Source organism: Xenopus laevis, chromosome 6L (assembly GCF_017654675.1).
Source record: "Xenopus laevis strain J_2021 chromosome 6L, Xenopus_laevis_v10.1, whole genome shotgun sequence".
Lineage (NCBI taxonomy): Eukaryota > Metazoa > Chordata > Amphibia > Anura > Pipidae > Xenopus > Xenopus laevis.
In genome coordinates, this window is record NC_054381.1 from 51,193,764 (window position 1) to 51,213,268 (window position 19,505).

General features: G+C 36.5%; 1 protein-coding gene across 1 annotated transcript in view; it reads right to left on the reverse strand.

Moving 5' to 3' along the window:
* gadl1.L (glutamate decarboxylase like 1 L homeolog) overlaps positions 1-19,505 on the reverse strand; it is a 143,247-nt gene that overhangs the window by 59,919 nt on the left and 63,823 nt on the right. The window contains exons 6-11 of the mRNA XM_018267472.2: positions 17,313-17,428; positions 16,686-16,765; positions 11,991-12,045; positions 7,159-7,275; positions 6,138-6,202; positions 5,970-6,051 (exon numbers count right to left, since the gene is read on the reverse strand). Of these exons, the coding sequence (XP_018122961.2) occupies positions 5,970-6,051; positions 6,138-6,202; positions 7,159-7,275; positions 11,991-12,045; positions 16,686-16,765; positions 17,313-17,428 (515 nt within the window). The remainder of the gene's footprint in view (positions 1-5,969; positions 6,052-6,137; positions 6,203-7,158; positions 7,276-11,990; positions 12,046-16,685; positions 16,766-17,312; positions 17,429-19,505) is intronic.

Sequence of the window (19,505 nt, forward strand, 5' to 3'; positions counted from 1 at the left end):
CCCTGGCTGGGACTAAATGTACCTGATTATATATAAGTTGTTCATCCCACAATGATGCCAGTGGTCCAGTAGCATTGCAGGTCAAGTTACTCAGCATATATGCAGAGTTGGAATGGGCCAGTGGGACACTGAGAAAAAAACATGGTAGGTCCCACCTCTTGGGGGTCCTTGAGGTCATAGCCCAGGTGATACCGGACACTCCAGTTCGATGTTGCACAGATGCAATGGCACTAGAAGAGGGCTCTGACTAGTGATGGGCATATTTATTAGGCAGGCATGGATTTGCAGTGAATTTCATACATTTCGCAGCCTGCAAATTCGATGTGGAAAGTTCGTTGCCACAAAAAAAATTGTCGTGCATCCAAATTGTTACACGCATAAAAAATTATTCTGACTTCTATTGACATTAATCCATTTGGACAAAAGAGTCGTGCATATAAAAATGTACGCTTGTGTCAAAATTGTCGCGCGTCAAAATTGTTTTGACATCCATTGACTTTGAGTTTCGCAGATTGATTCTGTGAATTTTACGGCGAAGTGAAGTGGGACAGATTCGCCCATCACTAGCTCTGACCAATACAAAAGGACAAATCTTCAGGCAAGGTAAATATGGAAGAATAAGAAAAGTTATAATGTGATGAGTCAGCCTTACCACCAAACATACTGAATAGTGACGCGCAAATAAATTTATCAGACACTAATATGCGGTGAATTTCCACGTTTTGCCGCAAGTGAATTAATTTGCGAAACTGAGGCAACAATTCGCTGGTGAAAAATCCACCATGCCAAAATTTTTCTCAGTTTCGCAGATTTCACAAATTTTTCGGCGAAACAGCAGAGATTACTGAGAATACTGAATGTTAGACTAGGCTATGTGGTTTCTAATAAGAAAGCACACCCAAGCAGATCTTTTTAGACATAGGATCCAGTGACAGTTTGTGATGGATGTTTTAATGAGTCTGGTTCCTGGCTGCTTTTATTTTCTACTGGGATATTCATACATTGACCCACTTAAAGAGATAAGAAAATTTCAGTATGTGATCAAAGCCTAATTAGTCTTGTTTCTGTGATTAAGGCATGCTATACAAAAGATCACCACTGCTGTCATTCATAAAAATAATTTTCTAATTTCATTAGGAAACAAGGAAAGAGCTCATTATCTTTTATTATGAACATAAACAAGAACTGCAACAGCACGAGGGAATGTAGCAACAATTACTCTCAAAGGCTAAAATGTCCCTCATAATGCATAAATTATGTATTTTAAAGTTTATTTCATTTTTGGGACCCAATATATTGTAGGGGCCCCTACTGGTTAATCTGCCCTGCAGCTTTAAGGCCCCCACCCTTTTTCTTAGTGTGATCTGCCAGGAGAGGTGTGACAGCTTCCTGCCACACTGCTATAATAGTGTGTGTAAGGAGTGGCCTCTTCCTCTTTCGCCTCTGGATGCTGATCCAGCTGGGTGTGCTCAGAGGGGCTGGGTACAGCGCCGGATTTGTTTGCCGGCCGCCCCAAGGCCGTGCGGTCCAACCAGGTGGCCGCGCGGTCCAACCAGGCGGCCGCGCAGTCCTAGCGCCCGCCTACACTTCCCCTTCCCAGCGCGCCGGCGAAAAAACGCCGGCGCAGCTGGTGTAATTGAATGGGGACGCACGCGTCCCCATAATGCGGCTGGGCGGCATGCCGCCACTATTTTTTGCCGCCCTAGGCCCAGGCCTATGTGGCCTCGCCACAAATCCGGGCCTGGCTGGGTCCAGTTGGTTGATATGGAAGGAATAATAATGACCTTGGCAATATTCTGTGTTTTTATTTTCTGTCCCAAATACCAGACCAGTTGCTTCTACTTCTTCCACAATGACTTATGTATTTTATAAAAAAAAATCATACACAAGGGGTGTGTCCTGCTGCCTTTACCCTTTCAATGAAATCTTGGTCAGTTTTTTTTTGCAGGCAGTATTACAAATGTTTATGTCTCCCTCTAATGCTTTTTTGGCTAATGCTATTTATGGCATGCATTAACTAATGAGAACTTGTAAATTGCATTAATATGTTTTGTTCATGGCAACAAATCTTGCTGATAAATAAACAGTGACTATCCCAGAGGACTCTGAAGGACAATGACTGACTGAAGGACCGAACAGCTACATGGCATATGAAAATTATCCTTGTCTGCATTGCAATGTACTAGACAATCAAGACATCATCTTATTTTAAAATGCATGGCAGAGGAGCATGTCATTGTCTGCCTGCACTAAACAAGGAAATCAGCACAACAATAACATGACAGTTGGTGGTACAAGAATAAAATGCAGAGTTGAAAATTTCCTGGATTGACGTGTTTTAAATGTAAATTATTGGGTTCTTCATAAAAAATTAAAAAGTATTCAAAACGTTAAAGAGAAAATATATTTTTGATGTCTTTTGGAGGATCACGGTCACCTTTGTGATCTAAAGCTGTAGAGTGTTAGAAGAGGCATGCTGAAGCATTTTTCTCAGTTGTACAATGTTGCTAATGTAATGTATTACACTACAATTTCTACTTTCACTGTAACATACCATTAGGAGAGTTAGATTGTAAAAGTGTCTTCAAGTTCAAAAGTTATTCAGTTCATAGATGAAGGAGGCATTGTTATCTGAACTAATGAATACTACTGCATGGGGCACAACCATAATTTCACTGAAAGAGTGCTGCAGTCAGTCTACAGTCTCATGATGTTGCAATCGTTATCTTGCTATTACATTCTTTACCAGTAGTACTGCTCTATAGTACTGTACTTTGAGAACAGTTACCTTTATTAAATTGGTGCATTCATATATAAGGATATTTTAAACATTGTTTTGCACCATACTGAATTAGTATTCCCTTTTAGAAATGTTAGGGGTGATTTTGCAAAGCTACAGATGCAAGTGCTTTGTGTAAAAGCCATAAGATACTGCCCCCAAAAATTGCTTCTATCAGGCCTGGATTTTGGGCTTGGGCACCCCTAGGCTGTTTGGTCCCAGTGCCCTGCGGCCTCCCTAGCGCACCCCCCCCCGCATCATGGATTACACGTATAGGAATATGCATCCCTAGTGTTCCTTAGGTAGCCCTATACTTAATGCCTGCCTCTCCTCTAACTGGCATATGCCACAAATTTGAATAGGTCAAGCTGCAAGGCGCATAGAAAACATAATGCTTTTGCATTTTTCACCCTGCCCCAATTTTAGTACCTTTATATTTTTATTGTGTGCATGTTTCTTATAATAAATAATTTGTGCATTCCTTGGCTTCCTATTTTTCTTTTAGAAATGAGCTTCAGTTCTAGCATGAGAATGAAATGTGAGTCTCAAGTGTTTAGTTTATTCAAAGCATTCAAGCTTTTGTGGATTTGAATATTCACAGAGGTTTGGTGTGGTCTAGTGTGTGCACTTGATCAGTGTTAATGATGATCTAAATCAAATGAGAATTATATTCACTTAAAATATAATCTGTATCAGTAATTCTATTGGCAGTTTAAATGAGATACTAATATTTAATTGGGATCTGTTTGTCTTGTTTATGAGTCACATTTTATGACCAGCATTTGGGACACTGTACACACTAATTAATCACGAGCTTATTAGTATTGTACCATTTCAGAATCAGCTGTGAAACAGTTGCTGGATGCTTAGAAAGTACAAGTATGGGATTTATTACACAAAAAAAGTTTATTTCAACGTTTCAGCTCCTCTACTCGAGCTGTCTTCAGGACCTTGGAGTGCGGTTTGTGATTATTGATATTGTATGACATTTTTTAACCTGCACCTAGGCATTGATGTTTTTGTGGTTTGAGTGCACTCATTTTGGAGAAACTATATATATATATATATATATATATATATATTTTTTTTTTTTTTTTTTTTTTTTTCCCAACAGGGATCGAAACGTCACGTCAGATACATTTGCAATAACACTTTTTTAAACTTTTTGCAAAACCCTGGTGTTGCTGGTCTTTCTTTCCATATATATATATATATATATTCTCTTTACCGTGCACCCAGGTATTGTTTCTAAACGGAGTGCTGTCCACAACCCATATATATATATATATATATATATATATATATATATATATATATATATATATATATATATATATATATATATATATATATATATATATATATATATATATATATATATATATATATATATATATATATATATATATATCCATTGGGGATGCACCGAATCTAGGATTCGGTTTGGGATTCTGCCTTTTTCAGCAGGATACAGATTCGGCCGAATCCTTCTGCCTGACCGAACCAAATCCGAATCCTAATTTTCACATGCAAATTATGGGCGGGGAGGGAAATCGCGTGACTTTTTGTCACCAAACAAGGAAGTAAAAAAATGTTTTCCCCTTCTGGATTCGGAGTTGGTTCGGTATTCGGCCAATTCTTTTGCAAAGTTGGTACAAGAATTCTTTTGCAAAGGATTCGGGGGTTCGGCCGAATCCAAAAAAGTGGATTAGGTGCATCCCTAATATCCATTTACAGTATATGTATAAATAAATAAATAAATAATAAATATATATATATATATATATATATATATATATATATATATATATATATATATATATATATATATATATTTATACAGTATATATCCTTCAGAATGGACCAGCACTCCAAGTTTTCAAATTTTCTTTATTGCCATAACACTCGTGCATCCAACGGCCGAAACGTTGGATGCACGAGTGTTATGGCAATAAAGAAAATTTGAACACTTGAAAACTTGGTGTGCTGGTCCATTCTGAAGGATATACATTATTTTGACCAAAGCACCCACAAAAAAAAGCAAAGGCAAGAGTGCAGGTACTATCTGGACATATATATATATATATATATATATATATATATATATATATATATATATATATATATATATATATATATATATATATATATATATATATATATATATATATCTTAGATTTTGGGAGTACTGATGTACTGATTCTAAATAATCCAAACTAACCTCCAAAAATTTGCCAGCGACGGCTTCGCACACAGAGCAACACTTCACCAGGCGTAGATTCGCCAGGACAACGCTAATTCACTAAAATTCGAAGTCTCGTCCAGGGTGCCAAACACTGGCGAAGTTGTGCTAGCGTTACTGCGCCAAGTGAAGTGAAGTTGTGCTAGTGTTGCCTAATTTGCATACAGTAGGAAGTTAAAGTTGAATGGACGTATATGTTGCAGCAAATACATTACACTACACAAGCCCACGGAAGCTTAATAAAATAAAATAGAGTTGTTATATTGCCCTACACATGAGCCCAGTGTATAGTTTATGTGCCATATGTTAGGAAATGAAGGGCGGAAGCCGGTTACCCCCAAAAAAATTTACGCTCTTTTGCAGCATATCACCCTGAAAAAAGGAAACGATGCTAGCGTTTTTTGGGAGTTGAAAATAAATAACTTACCGAAACTCCGCTTGTGCTCCTTTTCCGAAAAGGCGACAGGTTGACGATCCATTGTGCGGCAATTGATTTCTCCTCTCTGGCTATCTCCTATAGAAGGCAGGAAGGACAAATCGTATGCAGCACGATGGATCGTTGCCCTGTCGCCTTTTCTGAAGAGGAGCGCAAGCGGAGTTTCGGTAAGTTATTTATTACTAAAGACTGCAATTTTAAAGTTAAATATGTCTTGGTGGTTTTTTTGTTACATACAAACAAAATTAAATATATGCAACTTCATTTTATATTTTATAAATGTATTTATGTATTTATGCTTCAAGCACATTGTTAATTTTATTATTTCTGCTCTAATCTTTTTATTTTATTACTTCTTGCTGCTTTGAGCCCTGTATTAATCAACTGTGAAAAGAAAGCTGAATTCATACTGTATTTAATTCACACTATTGCAAAATTCTAAAATTATATTAGTGCAGGGGTCCATTTTAATTTCTTATTTGAAACAATAAAATAAATATGCAAGAACTTACAGAGTTGTCTTTCACAAGCAGGGCACAACATTGGATACCAGCCATGAGCATTTTGTGTGGATTCCATGCCACTGAATCGGCCCTAGTCATAAGCAGAGAGATTTTCTAACATGAGACAATGTTAAGAACTGCAAGTTGTTACACACATAAGTAGAATATTAGAGATACCTGTGGATACCATGCAAACATTTTCTGTACTTCCGAGACATTAAAGCAGATCCGCCCCAAGATGCCTAAAGAGACAGAAAACATAATAGAACAACAAGCTGAGAAGTGCATTGTTCTGTTCTTGAGGACAGACTGTAGGGGCAAAGGAAATCCTCCAATAAACAACAAATTAACACACACATTTTTCTGCCAGACAGAATTCAATAGTAAGCAATAAAAAATATACTTGCAATTCCAAAATATACATTAATGAAGTGGACAATCGAGTGGTTTAGATGCAGACAGGCTGACCAAGTTATTCAAAACTACCATATGCCTCCTCCTCCCCTGTGTATAATACAGTACCCCAGCATATGATTAAACACATTAGGGGCCACTAACATTAATTTTCAAATGCTAACAAACCCCCAGAACAAATACCAAAGTATGACACACACAGGGAGCATAGGTCAGGCAGAGTATGGCAAACACAGGGTGCAAAGAGCAGGCAAAGTATGGCAAACACAGGGAGCATAGGGAAGGCAGAACAGAGCAGGAGACAGGGAAATCAGGACCAGTCTAATATGTACTACATACAGTGACACAGTGCTGGTGCCCCATTAGCATTTTGAATAAGGTGTGAACAGGTGAACAATGTGGGCAGTTTTAGTCTGGGTCTCAGGTGTGAGCAGCACAGGCTTTAGGATATAAACAATAGAGGTGTCACAAGTGTGAACAATACAGGGGGGTCACAGGTGTGAACAATACAGGGGATCACTCTGAGTTTGATGTTTAAACAAGGGCCAGTCAATCTCTCAACCTTAAATTTTACATATGGTAAACAGACACAGCAGGCAGACTTTGATGTGGAGGGCCACATAAGGGGGGTCGTGGGCCGCGGGCCACCAGTTGGACAGCCCTGCTGTAAATCATATAATAGTTCCCCATATATAGAGTAGGCTAAGTATCTGATAGAAAGTCAACGCATGGAGTTCCTTCCAAACTACAGGTACAATGATTTGTATTCATATGAAATACTTACATCCACATGAAACCAAAGTTTATGTTTTTCACAGATGTTCGCAATATTATCCAGAGGATCAAACGCTCCCAATACAGTGGTACCAGATGTGGCACTAACAAGGAATGGAACAGCTCCCTATAAGATAAATGGGTAGAAAAACAGTAGCTCAGTGTCATGCAGTAGTATTACCACACATGGTGCATTATTGTAGCAGCTTCATTTAGCAGGTGCTAAGACTTAGCTTTCCTTCCCTAAATGAGAGGCATCACAGTTTGATAAATGTTTGTCTTGCAGGTTAATTAAAGTGATAATAAATTCTCGATATTCTATTACCGGTGATATGACATGTAAGTGATTAATTACAGCAGGGGCGATGTATAACTACCCTAGTTGAGCACAGTTACTGTAGAATGATCCACAACAATGTCAACAACACAAAATAAAAGGCACAGCAAAGAGCAGATTCTATTACATTAGCCAATAAAAGTTAATACTATCAAATCTATAACTACTTTAGATAATGGCCTGAAACCATAATTAGAGAAAACATTTACATTATATATTACAAAGGCTCCCTAATGAGCTCATTTTGGGATAGCAATCTTATCTAAGGTTGGATGGATTTCACTTCAAATACTTTGAGTGGTGCATAATTACAATCTATTTTTATAATCAATATGATAATATGAAATGCAGATAGAATTTACTTGTACAGGTTGTAGCAAATACATGGCTCTCTAGACATTGCCTGTCCAATAGCCAAACACCCACATTATTGATCATTCTTAATAAAGTTTATTGTTATTATCTTACACATTGTTAGCTGCCCCCCTGCTTCTTGAAATAAGACTCCCTGTTTTAGGTAAATGGCTGTTTTAAAATAAATCTTAATGCCAGGTGACAAGACATTTAACCTTAATATTGTTATAATGAATTTACAAAAGACACATTAAGGCTGTCACTCTGCAACTATTGCTGTAGAATGTACTGGAGTCAACACATAGGGGCCCATTTACTTAGCTCGAGTGAAGGAATAGAATAAAAAAAACTTCGAATTTCGAATGATTTTTTTGGCTACTTCGACCATCGACTACGACTTCGACTTCGAATCGAACGATTCAAACTAAAAATGGTTCGACTATTCGACCATTCGATAGTCGAAGTACTGTCTCTTTAAAAAAAAGCTTCGACCCCCTAGTTCGCCACTTAAAACCTACCGAAGTCAATATTAGCCTATGGGGAAGGTCCCCATAGGCTTTGCTATCTTTTTTTGGTTGAAGAAAAATCGTTCGCTCGATCAATGGATTGAAATCCTTCAAATCGAACGATTCAAAGGATTTAATCGTTCGATCTTTCCATCGAACGAATTGCGGTACATCCTTCGACTTCGATATTAATATTATTTAACCCTCGATATTCGACCATAAGTAAATTTGCCACATAGGGCAAAAAAGTTATTAACAGATAAAATGTGCTCAATGTGTATATGTTCTCCCTTGTGCAAACTATTTTTCTTTTGCAGATAATTAAGATAAGCTTTGAGAACCCACAAACTGTTTAAGAATTCATACCACCGAATGATCATTTTATAGTTTGTGCCAGTGTGCATTGTAGGGAATATTTTACTACTGCAAGGGTTTGTTCAAAATTGCATCTATTATTTATACTAAAATATTATTTACAAAGATGCTTGTGCCAATTAATGTTCCTTTTTACTTGTGTATTGTCCCTACAGTAAATTCCAGTTGTGACCACTTTGCAGAATGACTTGCAAGGTGTAAAGTACAGAGAACATGGGGACAAGGCAAGTGAGCTTTGATGATTTGGCCTATAAACTATAACCTGTCACTGGATCTGCATAGCTAATATTATAACAATACTTAATTGTTGGAAAGGGCAAAGGGATGAATCTGTGAGGCAGGCTACCTTAATCACCAAATTCCCATTTTCCCTGATTTCTGATGCAAATAACATAACTGTGGTTTTGGTTTATAAGCATCATTACCTGCTTCTTTGAAGCTACAGGTTGGGCTATCAGTAGTGATGGATACATTTGAATCACATCAATACTCATCAGCAAAATCATTTGAATATAAAGTATTCCCCAACATCCCACACCACCAAAAGAGTAATATCTTTACAGCAAATTCCTACCTCATTATGTTAAAAATAATAGTAAAATATACGTATTTTTTTAAAGAATACTTTAGGTTTTTATAAACGCAACATAGAATATTTTACTGTCTTAATTCATCCAGCTTGGCATGATTAGTAAAAGCCACCAATGTATATTTCTTTTATTCTCCTATGTATTCACAGTATAACAGGCAAGTACGGATTCACGCATAGAAGCAAATTTATCGATGTCAAGTCAAGCAGCACCCAATAATGTTAAAAATGCATATGCTGCTTCCAATAAAAAAAAAATACAAAAAAGTGAAACTGTAAAGCCTCATAGGTTTCGTTTGATGGAGATCATAGATGCACACAATAATACAACATTCATTTGGGGATCACAAAAAATAAAAAAAACAGGTATGAAACAAATGAGCAGATTCCAAGAGTTTCTCCAAACCACTTCTTTTTTATTTTTCTATTTATCTTATCACCAACTGGTTACTTGTAACTTTATTTTATTATATTTTCTCTGTTCAGATTTATTTGCTCTCCATCTGGAATATGAATGCAGAGGTATTTTAAACTAATTTAATAAAACATTCTGTTGACAAGACAGTTAAACTAATTAACCATTGTGCAACACAAACAAATGGACTAATAGCAATAGGCAATGTTGGCAATTATGTATTCTGTCACCTTTTTATCTTGGGACAAAAATGCATGTGTTAAAAAAAAACTTAAGGTAGCAAAAATGTTCCACATTTCCCCAAAAACACACTGCATTCTGCGAGTGCCATGGATGACGACTTTAACTGATCATGAACAGGATTTATTATTCTAACCTCTGGTTAGAAGAATTATGTATTTCTATAATTTGTTAATGAACACTTTTATTTATATGAATAAGTATGTCAAACTGAGGTTCTAACAAATACCTGCCAATGCTTCATTTTCACTAGAATCCAATTCCCAGTAAATAAAGCTTTTGTGTTATGCAAATAAGGAATATTTTACTTCTGTATCTTCCCACTTGCATTATCTTTACATTTATGAGAGATGAGAGAAGTTCTCACCCATTATTGAGAAAGTACTGTGGAAACAGCAATATCAGGACATCAAACCAAGACACACTAACTTGGTTATTGCTTTGTACTGTATATATTGTAGGAAAGCAAAAATCTGTTTTAGTAATATCTTAGTCCTGGCAGATTCACATGGCTTTATGCTATATACAAGCCTTTTCTTTCTTGAAATCATAGATCATGTTATGTTGTCATTGCTATAGCCTACAAGGGTTTAATTAAGCAATATTTTTCCATTTGTTTTGATTTTTTTTACGTTGGGATGTGGGTTTCAGTTTTAAAAATGTTTTAATATCTGGTCTTTAATATAGTTTTACAGTGTCTATATAATATTAAATGTATAGTTATGGAACCTGTTATTTTCTGGTTAAAGCATCTTAAACCCAATAGGATTGTTTTCTTGGGATCAAGTACAAGGTACTGTTTTGTTATTACAGAGAAAAAGTAAATACTTTATAAAAATTTGGATTATTTGGAAAAAATGACCTTTCCATAATTTTCAGGTTTTTGGATAAAGGGTTTCCAGATAATGAATACTATATCTGTAATAAATCATCTATACTAGGGTTGTAGGGAAATATATTAGACTTTTGGCTTGTGGACTAGATTTGCTTTGATTTGGATGACTATTGGATGCACATTTGTAAAAGTTTTGTTTACCTGTTTTACGTCCTCACATTATATATGTGCAACTTTTAAAGCTTATACAACAGAGTATAATACGTAACGTGTATTCTGGATGTAAGGCTATCACTGGATACCTCCATTTCTAATTGAAACCGTTATTTGTTCTCTATATAACTCCATTCAGATGATCAATCAAATACAAGTATCTACTAGCTGTTAAGGTGGTATTCATGACTTCATTTTCAGAAACAGGCCCTCTGAATTCTCTATAGGGAAGGGCTGCCCCGTTAGCCCTTGCAAATACCATAATATGTTTAGGGTCCACCCAAGGAATTCTATATGGGGCACCACGATTAGCATAGTATATTCAGACCAGCTACAGAAAACTTGAGTTAGCAAAGTGGAATGCATGGTTAGCAGGGTAATTTTAACCTTAGCCTACCTGGATCTAGCAAACCTTTGTAGCAAACTACTGGCAAAACCAAAGAGAATAAAAACTGGTGAATACTGGTATATTGGTATATGTCTAGCTGGTATTCAGTAAGTTGTGTTGCATTGGCTGACTGATACCACAGTCTAATAATCCTTTGCACCCATTAATACTCAAGGTAAATTTTGACTTCCAATTTATTCATGTTGTTTAAGAGAATAATAAAGTAACTGGGGAAAATACAGATAATAAAATTTAAAGTATATCTGTGCAGTTTGTGTGTGTTAGGTATAATCCTTAAACTAACCAACATACAACTCACAATCTTATTATGGCACCTTGAACTCCCAACAACATCAGCTTTATAAATGACTTCCAATATGTTTTGACACTGCAGAATAAATAGCACTTAATAGCATATAGCTTTGGGGAAAAGAGAATTTAATGTAGGAAGTCAGAAGGCCATGGGAAACATGCCAGCAAAGAATTTTAGTTAAAGCCACTGTCTTGACAGCCAGCGGATAAAGAATATGTTAAGTAATTAATTTCCAAACCCTTGAATACTTTCAATTTCTTTCAGGCTACTCACTCACCTCTTTCTTTGCTCGTTGTATTTGGTTCTCCAATTCCTCTGGTATCATCTTACCTCTAGATGACAAACATGTCATAGATATAACAACTCATTTAAGCAAAGATCAAGAAGCGAAAAAAGTAATATTGTAAGAATTTATTGTCTTTTAGTTTATGTTTCTGTTTATATGATAGTATCAACTGCATTTTTCTGTTTTATGAATTATGACTATAATTCTCAGTTATAGAAATATAAAGCATTCTCTGGGTAATACTGAATTTGTTAGCTATTATCTCTTCCATCAGTTTAAATCACCAAACATTTTTAAATTCAAACAGCAAATATATTATTATTTTTTTTTTATATATTGTATATGATAAATAAGCACTAGTGTTAAAACAATGACGTTTTGTAGATTGCCAAGTAGAAAAAGGAGACGCAAACCCGCTCTAAAAGTGAAATAAAAGAAATCCCCAACTAAATTTACAATTGTGGACAGATTTATTCAGGAATTAAAATGACTTTTCAGAGTTATGAAAACGGTTTAGCAAAAAATATTTGCACCCTTGCACTTTTTTCAAAAACCTCACAAACTGCTCTATATCTATTTTTCTACTGCAAAATAAGATTGAAGCTGCCATAATTTCCTTGTTTCATTATTAAGATCACAGAACTTTGCTATTCCATTGAATAGCATAATGTAACATATCCGTTCAGGTTTGAAAACATGACATTGACTAAATTATTGACACCCTAAAATTAATATTTATTAGCAATGAATTAGCTTTTTCTCTTTGCCACTAATCTCCAGTTTTCCAGATTTCCCATCTGCAGTTTTAGAAATTTCCAGAAGTGTTTAATAGGCTCTGTTTAGACCACCATTCATTAACCATTTCTGTGTGCTTATTTTGAAGTGTGTTTCAGGTCATTGTTCTGCTGGAAGGAACATGCCCTGTTCCAGGAACCCAGCTTTCTGACGCTGGTTTTATTAATGTCCTCCAAAATTGGAGTCTTTTGATTTCATGATGCTATATATAGACTCAAGGCACCCAGTTCCAGGTGCATGAAAGCAAATCAGTGAACTTCCTTTGTTTTTGACTGTATGGATGGTGTTCTTTTCTCTGAATACTTTTTTACTGAAAGCAAAAAGATGTGCTTTGCCAAAAAGCTTCGATTTTTTTTCAGCTTTTGATTTTTTTTTCAGCTTTTTTGTGAATACTATAGCGTTATTACGGTATTTCAACTGGTGAATTATGTGAAGAAAGTGCAAAGGTGCCAATATTAACCCCATTTTAACCATACCCATAACTTATGATTACAGGATTTAGTAATATATTATCCATTCTTACAATAGGAGAATCATAATGAAAACTGATATCAGAGAGGTCGAGTTGCTAAAATCCAACCAGACCTCTCTGCATTCACATTTGTGTTTACAAAACTGTCATTATTTGGAAAAGATTTTTCCGCAGAATTCTTGATGTCTGAATATGACCTGAAGAAGTTTATGACAAAGAATGCAGATTCTAGCTGTTGCACTTACATACAACGATGCAACTGCATAGTAAAGCAATAAAGAATAGGATTCTTTATTATAGGATATATTGAGAATGTAAAATATGTCATTTTTTTGGTTTATGTTAAATGAAGGGAACAAATAAAGCAAAATTAAAGGTACAATACATACAACATGGAAACATGAGTATTCCTGCACTCCTTAAGACTGCAGTTCTGTATTTTACAATGTTCCAAGAAAAATCTGAAGAATAACTTTTTCCAGGTTACCAAAACTGAATTTATGTGAATCTACCATATAAACACAAATATAAAAAATGATTGTTCATGGCAAAAACCTTGTTGTGGACTGTTTGACTATGTTGTTTGCCCTTTCATTCTACAGTCATATAGTATCTGATATACTGGTTGGAAGAGACTATACTGCAAGGCAGAATTATATGAATGGAGCCCTTGTTCAAGTTGGAATAATAAAAAAAAAACTCTCATCTTTTTCCACATCCTGGACCTTGTATATGAAAAACCCAAACACAAGTGCTGGATCACTCAGGGGCACAGAATTATATTTCTTAGTGCTTGTTCAGTATGCACTTGCGGTGCAGCATTGTTGTTACGAGCAAGGCAGTTTTGTTAGGTTAGGTGGTAAAAACAGAATTCTTTTGCACAATGCGCCATCTGGTACTATGTGGGATGGGTAGAGGGATAGAGGCAGGGATTGGGGGATCCATGCATGCCTCTGGATAAAGTGCTGCTGAACACACACAATGGTGTTCATTGTGTAAATCAACTAGAAAGCTCAGGTCCTTGCGCTCCTTACATGCTCCCTAGAGCGCAAAGACCTGGGCTAACAGCTTTTCATGGCTGGAAAGAGTGCACTCTTCCCTGACATTGGTAAATGGTAGAGTTTCCAGTTGTACAACCAGTACTAGGTAACAACAATAAAACAATATGCAGTTTATATTGTCACTCCCATTCTGCAAATTTCAAAGGGAATTTATTTAATTTAAATATTTAAATCACAGAGAACATCTGGGGTCTATATTCATAAATTGCATTGTAGTTTTTTTTCTTTAATTAAGATAAAAAAGAAAACATCCTGTAGAATGTGCAATAATGTTTACTGATGCATTTATCCTTATATAACTAATTTTGCAACCGAACCACCTCTGGCCCTTTATGCATAATTGGGTAATGTAGTTGCTGAATGGTAACATATCCCACCATAATGAGAGCCCCAGAGCAGCAGAGTCAGAGGAGGTGCTGCATGACCCAGCTCGCATCACTAGCGGGGGATAGGTCAGCTTGAAGACTGGGAAGGGCATAGTGAAAAGGGGGGAGGAGGAGGCATTTAGGAGTGGTAGAGAGGTTTGGTAGCCATCATTTTAGGTGGGCAATATGGTCTTTGTCACAGCTTTGGCGGGTTCTTGTCAGTCTGCCGGGGAGACAATCTGGTCTGGTATGCCAGATCAGGTAGAGTGGATGGTTTAACCCCTAAGGTGGGTGACCATGGGAGTGAGATGGAGTGCTAAAAGGCACGCTAAATGAGGCCGGGTGTCGGTGGCAGGAATCGTCTGAACTAGGTTTGGCGGCGTGAGGATATCATGGCTCACAGTGGCTGTGGAAAGCAGACTGACAGGGGGCTCAAGAGATCATTCTGTGTACAGTTATTTGTTGTATTACTATTATATATTTATATATGAAGGTTATGTATGGACTATTCATGCTTACAATTTATATTGATGTTTGCACTGTTGCATTTCTAATAAACCTGTGGGCATCGTCAGTCCAACAGTGATGTCGTCACATCGTTTTTAATGTCACGTGAGTGAGTATAGGCGGATGCATGGGTCATGATAAAGTCCCATTGCTAAAATATAGTCCAAAAAAGGAAATGACTACTGTTGTTACCCAAGCAAAAGTGTTTACTACTAATTGTGGGTCTGATTTCAGATTGAATAATTATTCTAGTTGCATTTTTTTCATCCCATCCTTTTATCAACAACAAAGTTTAAACTCTAGAGGATGAAAAGCTACTGCAGACAGAAGGATTTGCAGGAAATTCAATTTCTACTGTGTCTAATGACTGTAATTATATCTTACACTGCATATGAATAATGCATATGCAGACTGTTTAACAGACAGTACTATCACTTCCATTCTTGCTAGTAGAGGTATGGAATTTATTATCCAGAAAGTTTGGGACCTGAGGTCATCTGGATAAAGAATCTTTCTGTAATTTGGATCACCATACCTTAAGTCCACTAAAAAAACATTCAAATATTACATAAGCTTATATTAAACCAAATGTTTTGTCACCAATATGAATTCATGTAGCTTAGCTACAAGGTACTTTTTCATTACTACAGAGAAAAAGGAAATAATCTAAAAAAAAAATTGAATTATTTGCTTAATATGGGTGGCCTTTATGTAATTCGGAACATCGTGGATAATGGGTTTCCAGATAACTAATCCTATGACTGTACAGGTATGGGATCTATTATACAGAATGCTTGGGACATGGGGGTTTCCAGATAAGTGATCTTTTCTTAATTTCAATCTCCATACTTTGTCTACTAAAGTGAAACATCTAATTTTTTTATTCCGTTTGCTATAACTGCAGTAAAGCACTGCGTATCTTGACAGCGATATATAAATAAATGATGATGATGATAATTTAATTTAAACATCAATTAAACCCAATAGGATTGTTTTGCCTTCTATAAGGCGTAAATATATCTCATTTAGGATCAAGTACATGGAGTCTATGTGAGAGGGCCTCCCCTAATTCAGAGCTTTTTGGATAACAGGTTTACGGATCAAAAATGCCACACCTGTGATAACAAATACATATATTCTATGTGCTAACTGAAACATTCATGATTTTAACTGATCTGGTTGCCAGTGCATCTCTACATTTTTCAAAACAAATCATTCATCTTTGACAATACAGCATTATGGAGTATAAGCTACACTGCAAGTGATTGAATTGTGCTGCAAGCAGTGATTTTGTTAGACAAGCAGAAAAAAAGACACTGTGAATCATGTTTTATTTTCAGCTACTGCTGAAAAATAAACGACCTCGCATAGGGAGAGTGATTTCAGTTCTAATAAGATGTTAAGAAAATTGGTAAATGGCAAAGGTAAAAAAAAGACTTTTCGTATGATTCAGAAATAAGTATCTGAAGGGCGCTAATTCGCTTACCGATCATCAGTCTTCACAAAATATACATTTTCCGTGCCAATGCCAAGGAAAGCAGCTGCCTTCTTCATGGAGTAATGACACTGTTGAAAACACAATAATGACAGTGTATAGAAAAGTGTCATGAACAGAAGCTAAAACAATTTGCATCCTACCAAAACAGTGTGTGGCAACAGCTTTGACAAAGCCCCAATGTAAGAAACTGAAAGCTGATATTATATGATATATATTCACTTGCTCTGTTGTGTCGGTATTCATCTTTGAACTATAAATAAACATACAATTTTATATAGCAAGTATTTTAGGGAAAAATATTTCAAAAATATGCTTCAATTAAGTATATTTTCCAAGGCTTTTTTCCAAGGAAATACTATCTGCCAAGTCTCTAAAAATTGTGACATTACTGATAACTGTAGAACAAAGATATTTATATAACTAAAAGCAGCTACGAAACATAGAATGGTCAACGGTTACTTTTGAGGATCACGAAACAAAGAAACCTCTAAGTCTCCTGCTTATTTTCTTCTTTCAAGACTGAAGTTCTCAGGGTCATAAAATAACAATAGGAAGATGCAATATTTACAAATATACTTCACTTTAGATTTGACAGTAGATCAGAACATTAAATACCTCTTCTGATGTAAACATGACAAGCCGTGGAGCACTTGAAAGGCCTTTTTGTTTTATGTCTGGGCAACACTTATACCTGGCTAGATTTACAGCATACATATTGGAAACGGAACCACCTGTAAGAGATAAATGCAATTCTGTTAAACTATTCATTATGTAAAAAATGAAGCTGATAAAAAAGCTGTTCTTAACCCCCTGCTTTGCGTTGCCCGCAATTTACAGTTTTGTTTCAGGATAATAAAGTAGACTATTCTCTTATAATTATCTTAATGCAAATATAATCTCTTATATCCATTTTGTCTTTTTTTATTAAAACAAAAGCACTACAAATCTACAGTATTTTCTCCTAATTATTTTCTTATAATAACTTTTAACAAAGCATATGTATAGGGTACATAATTTACCTGTAACAAATAAATATTATCTGATATGCAGAGTCAACACAGTATAAAATGGGTGGTTCACCTTTAACTTAACTTTGGTACATTATAGAATGGCCTCTTCTAAGCAACTTTTCAATCGGTCTTCATTATTTACTTTGTATAGTTCTTTAATCATTTGCCTTCTTCTAACACTTTCCAGCTTTCAAAAGGGGGGTTACACTCCACATATGGTTCTTACCTGATGGCACGGGACAAACCTGAGCTACTCCACAATGGTATTGTGAGAGAGAGGGTGCCAGGTACTAACTAGCGCATTAGGTGCTCATTATTTTATCTAAAATAAATGAGCACCTAATACATGCAGCACTCCTAACCGGCGGCAAACTAATTTGCTTGCGCGATCTGTTTAGCTAACTAAAGAAGGCAAAGTCCTTTAATGTCCTTTCCCCAAACAGTCTCTGTATCTTCAAGCGCTTCTTTAGGGTACTGTCCCTTTAAACAGGATACTCAGTCCAAATGCTCTCCGGATGATTTAGAGTTCTCTTCAGGCAAGTCCAGCACATTCAGACATACAGTGCGACTACCAGCCCCTTTGGATGCTCAGATAGGAATCTACTGCTGGTTGTTCCTCCAGTCTGGATTCTTTTCACGCTCTCTGTCCCTCCAGGCACAGCATGTGGCTTCTCTTTGCCAGCCTGATCCAAATGAATGCTTTTGGTGGAGCCTCTCAGCTCTCTTAGCCCTAGGGTTGCCACCTTTTTCTAAAAAAATTTACCAGGCAGTGATGGGGCAGTAACACTTTGACATAAAAAGAGTCGGAGCCACGGGTAAAAAGGGGCGGGCCGCATGCGTCGTGATGCAAAAGGGGGCGGGCCCCATCACGAGAGGGGCAGAAGACTAAGGAGAGGTAAGTTTCTGCCGGAGGGCCAAGGGCTTTTTTTATAGGTATTACAAATTACCGGCAGCTACATTGCCGGTAAATTTGTAATACCAGCCCTGGAAGGTATTTTACCGGCTAGGCCAGTAAAATACTGGCCGGGTGGCAACCCTGCTTGGCCCACCAGTAGCTCTCTAGTCTCTCTCTCTGTCCACCATGTGGTTCTCTCTACCAGGCTTTCCTCTTCTGCCAGCATCTGCGACTTCCTCTTCCTGCCAGCCACTCATTAGCTGCTGTGTCACTTCCTGCCGCACTGAGATCACTAAACAGCTGGTTGCTAGGTAACAGCTTACAACACACAGACACAGGCTCTGTGCTTGATCTCTTACAGGAATAAGTGCAATGGTTTTGCACTAATTCCCTACAGGGGTAACTGACCCCATCTAAAAACAAATGATCTGTAAGGCTACACATTAAGTGGGTTATTTACTAAAACTTGAGTTTATCTTGAGTTTTTTATTAAAACAAAGTCAACCAAACTCCCATCCACAAATTGAACTCATTTATCAACAATTCTTCTCGAAAAAGTTGAAGCGAAAAATAGGCATGGCAAAATTGGAATCATGTGATTAATGTTCCGGAAACTGACTTTGTCGAATTGTCACTGCGAAAGCTTGTCTTTCTCAGATTATCGGACAAAAACACTGACTGGCAGATCACAATGCCAATAAACATCTTCAAGGACATCTGCCATTGACTTCTACATGACCTTGACAGGTTTTAGTTGGAGTATTTTCGGTTTGAATACTAAATCTCAAAATATTTGAGGAGTTTTTTTTTCTTCCGAAAAAATTATGTTTTCCCCTTAAAGGAAAACTATACCCCCAAAATGAATACTTAAGCAACAGATAGTTTATATCAAATTGAATGACA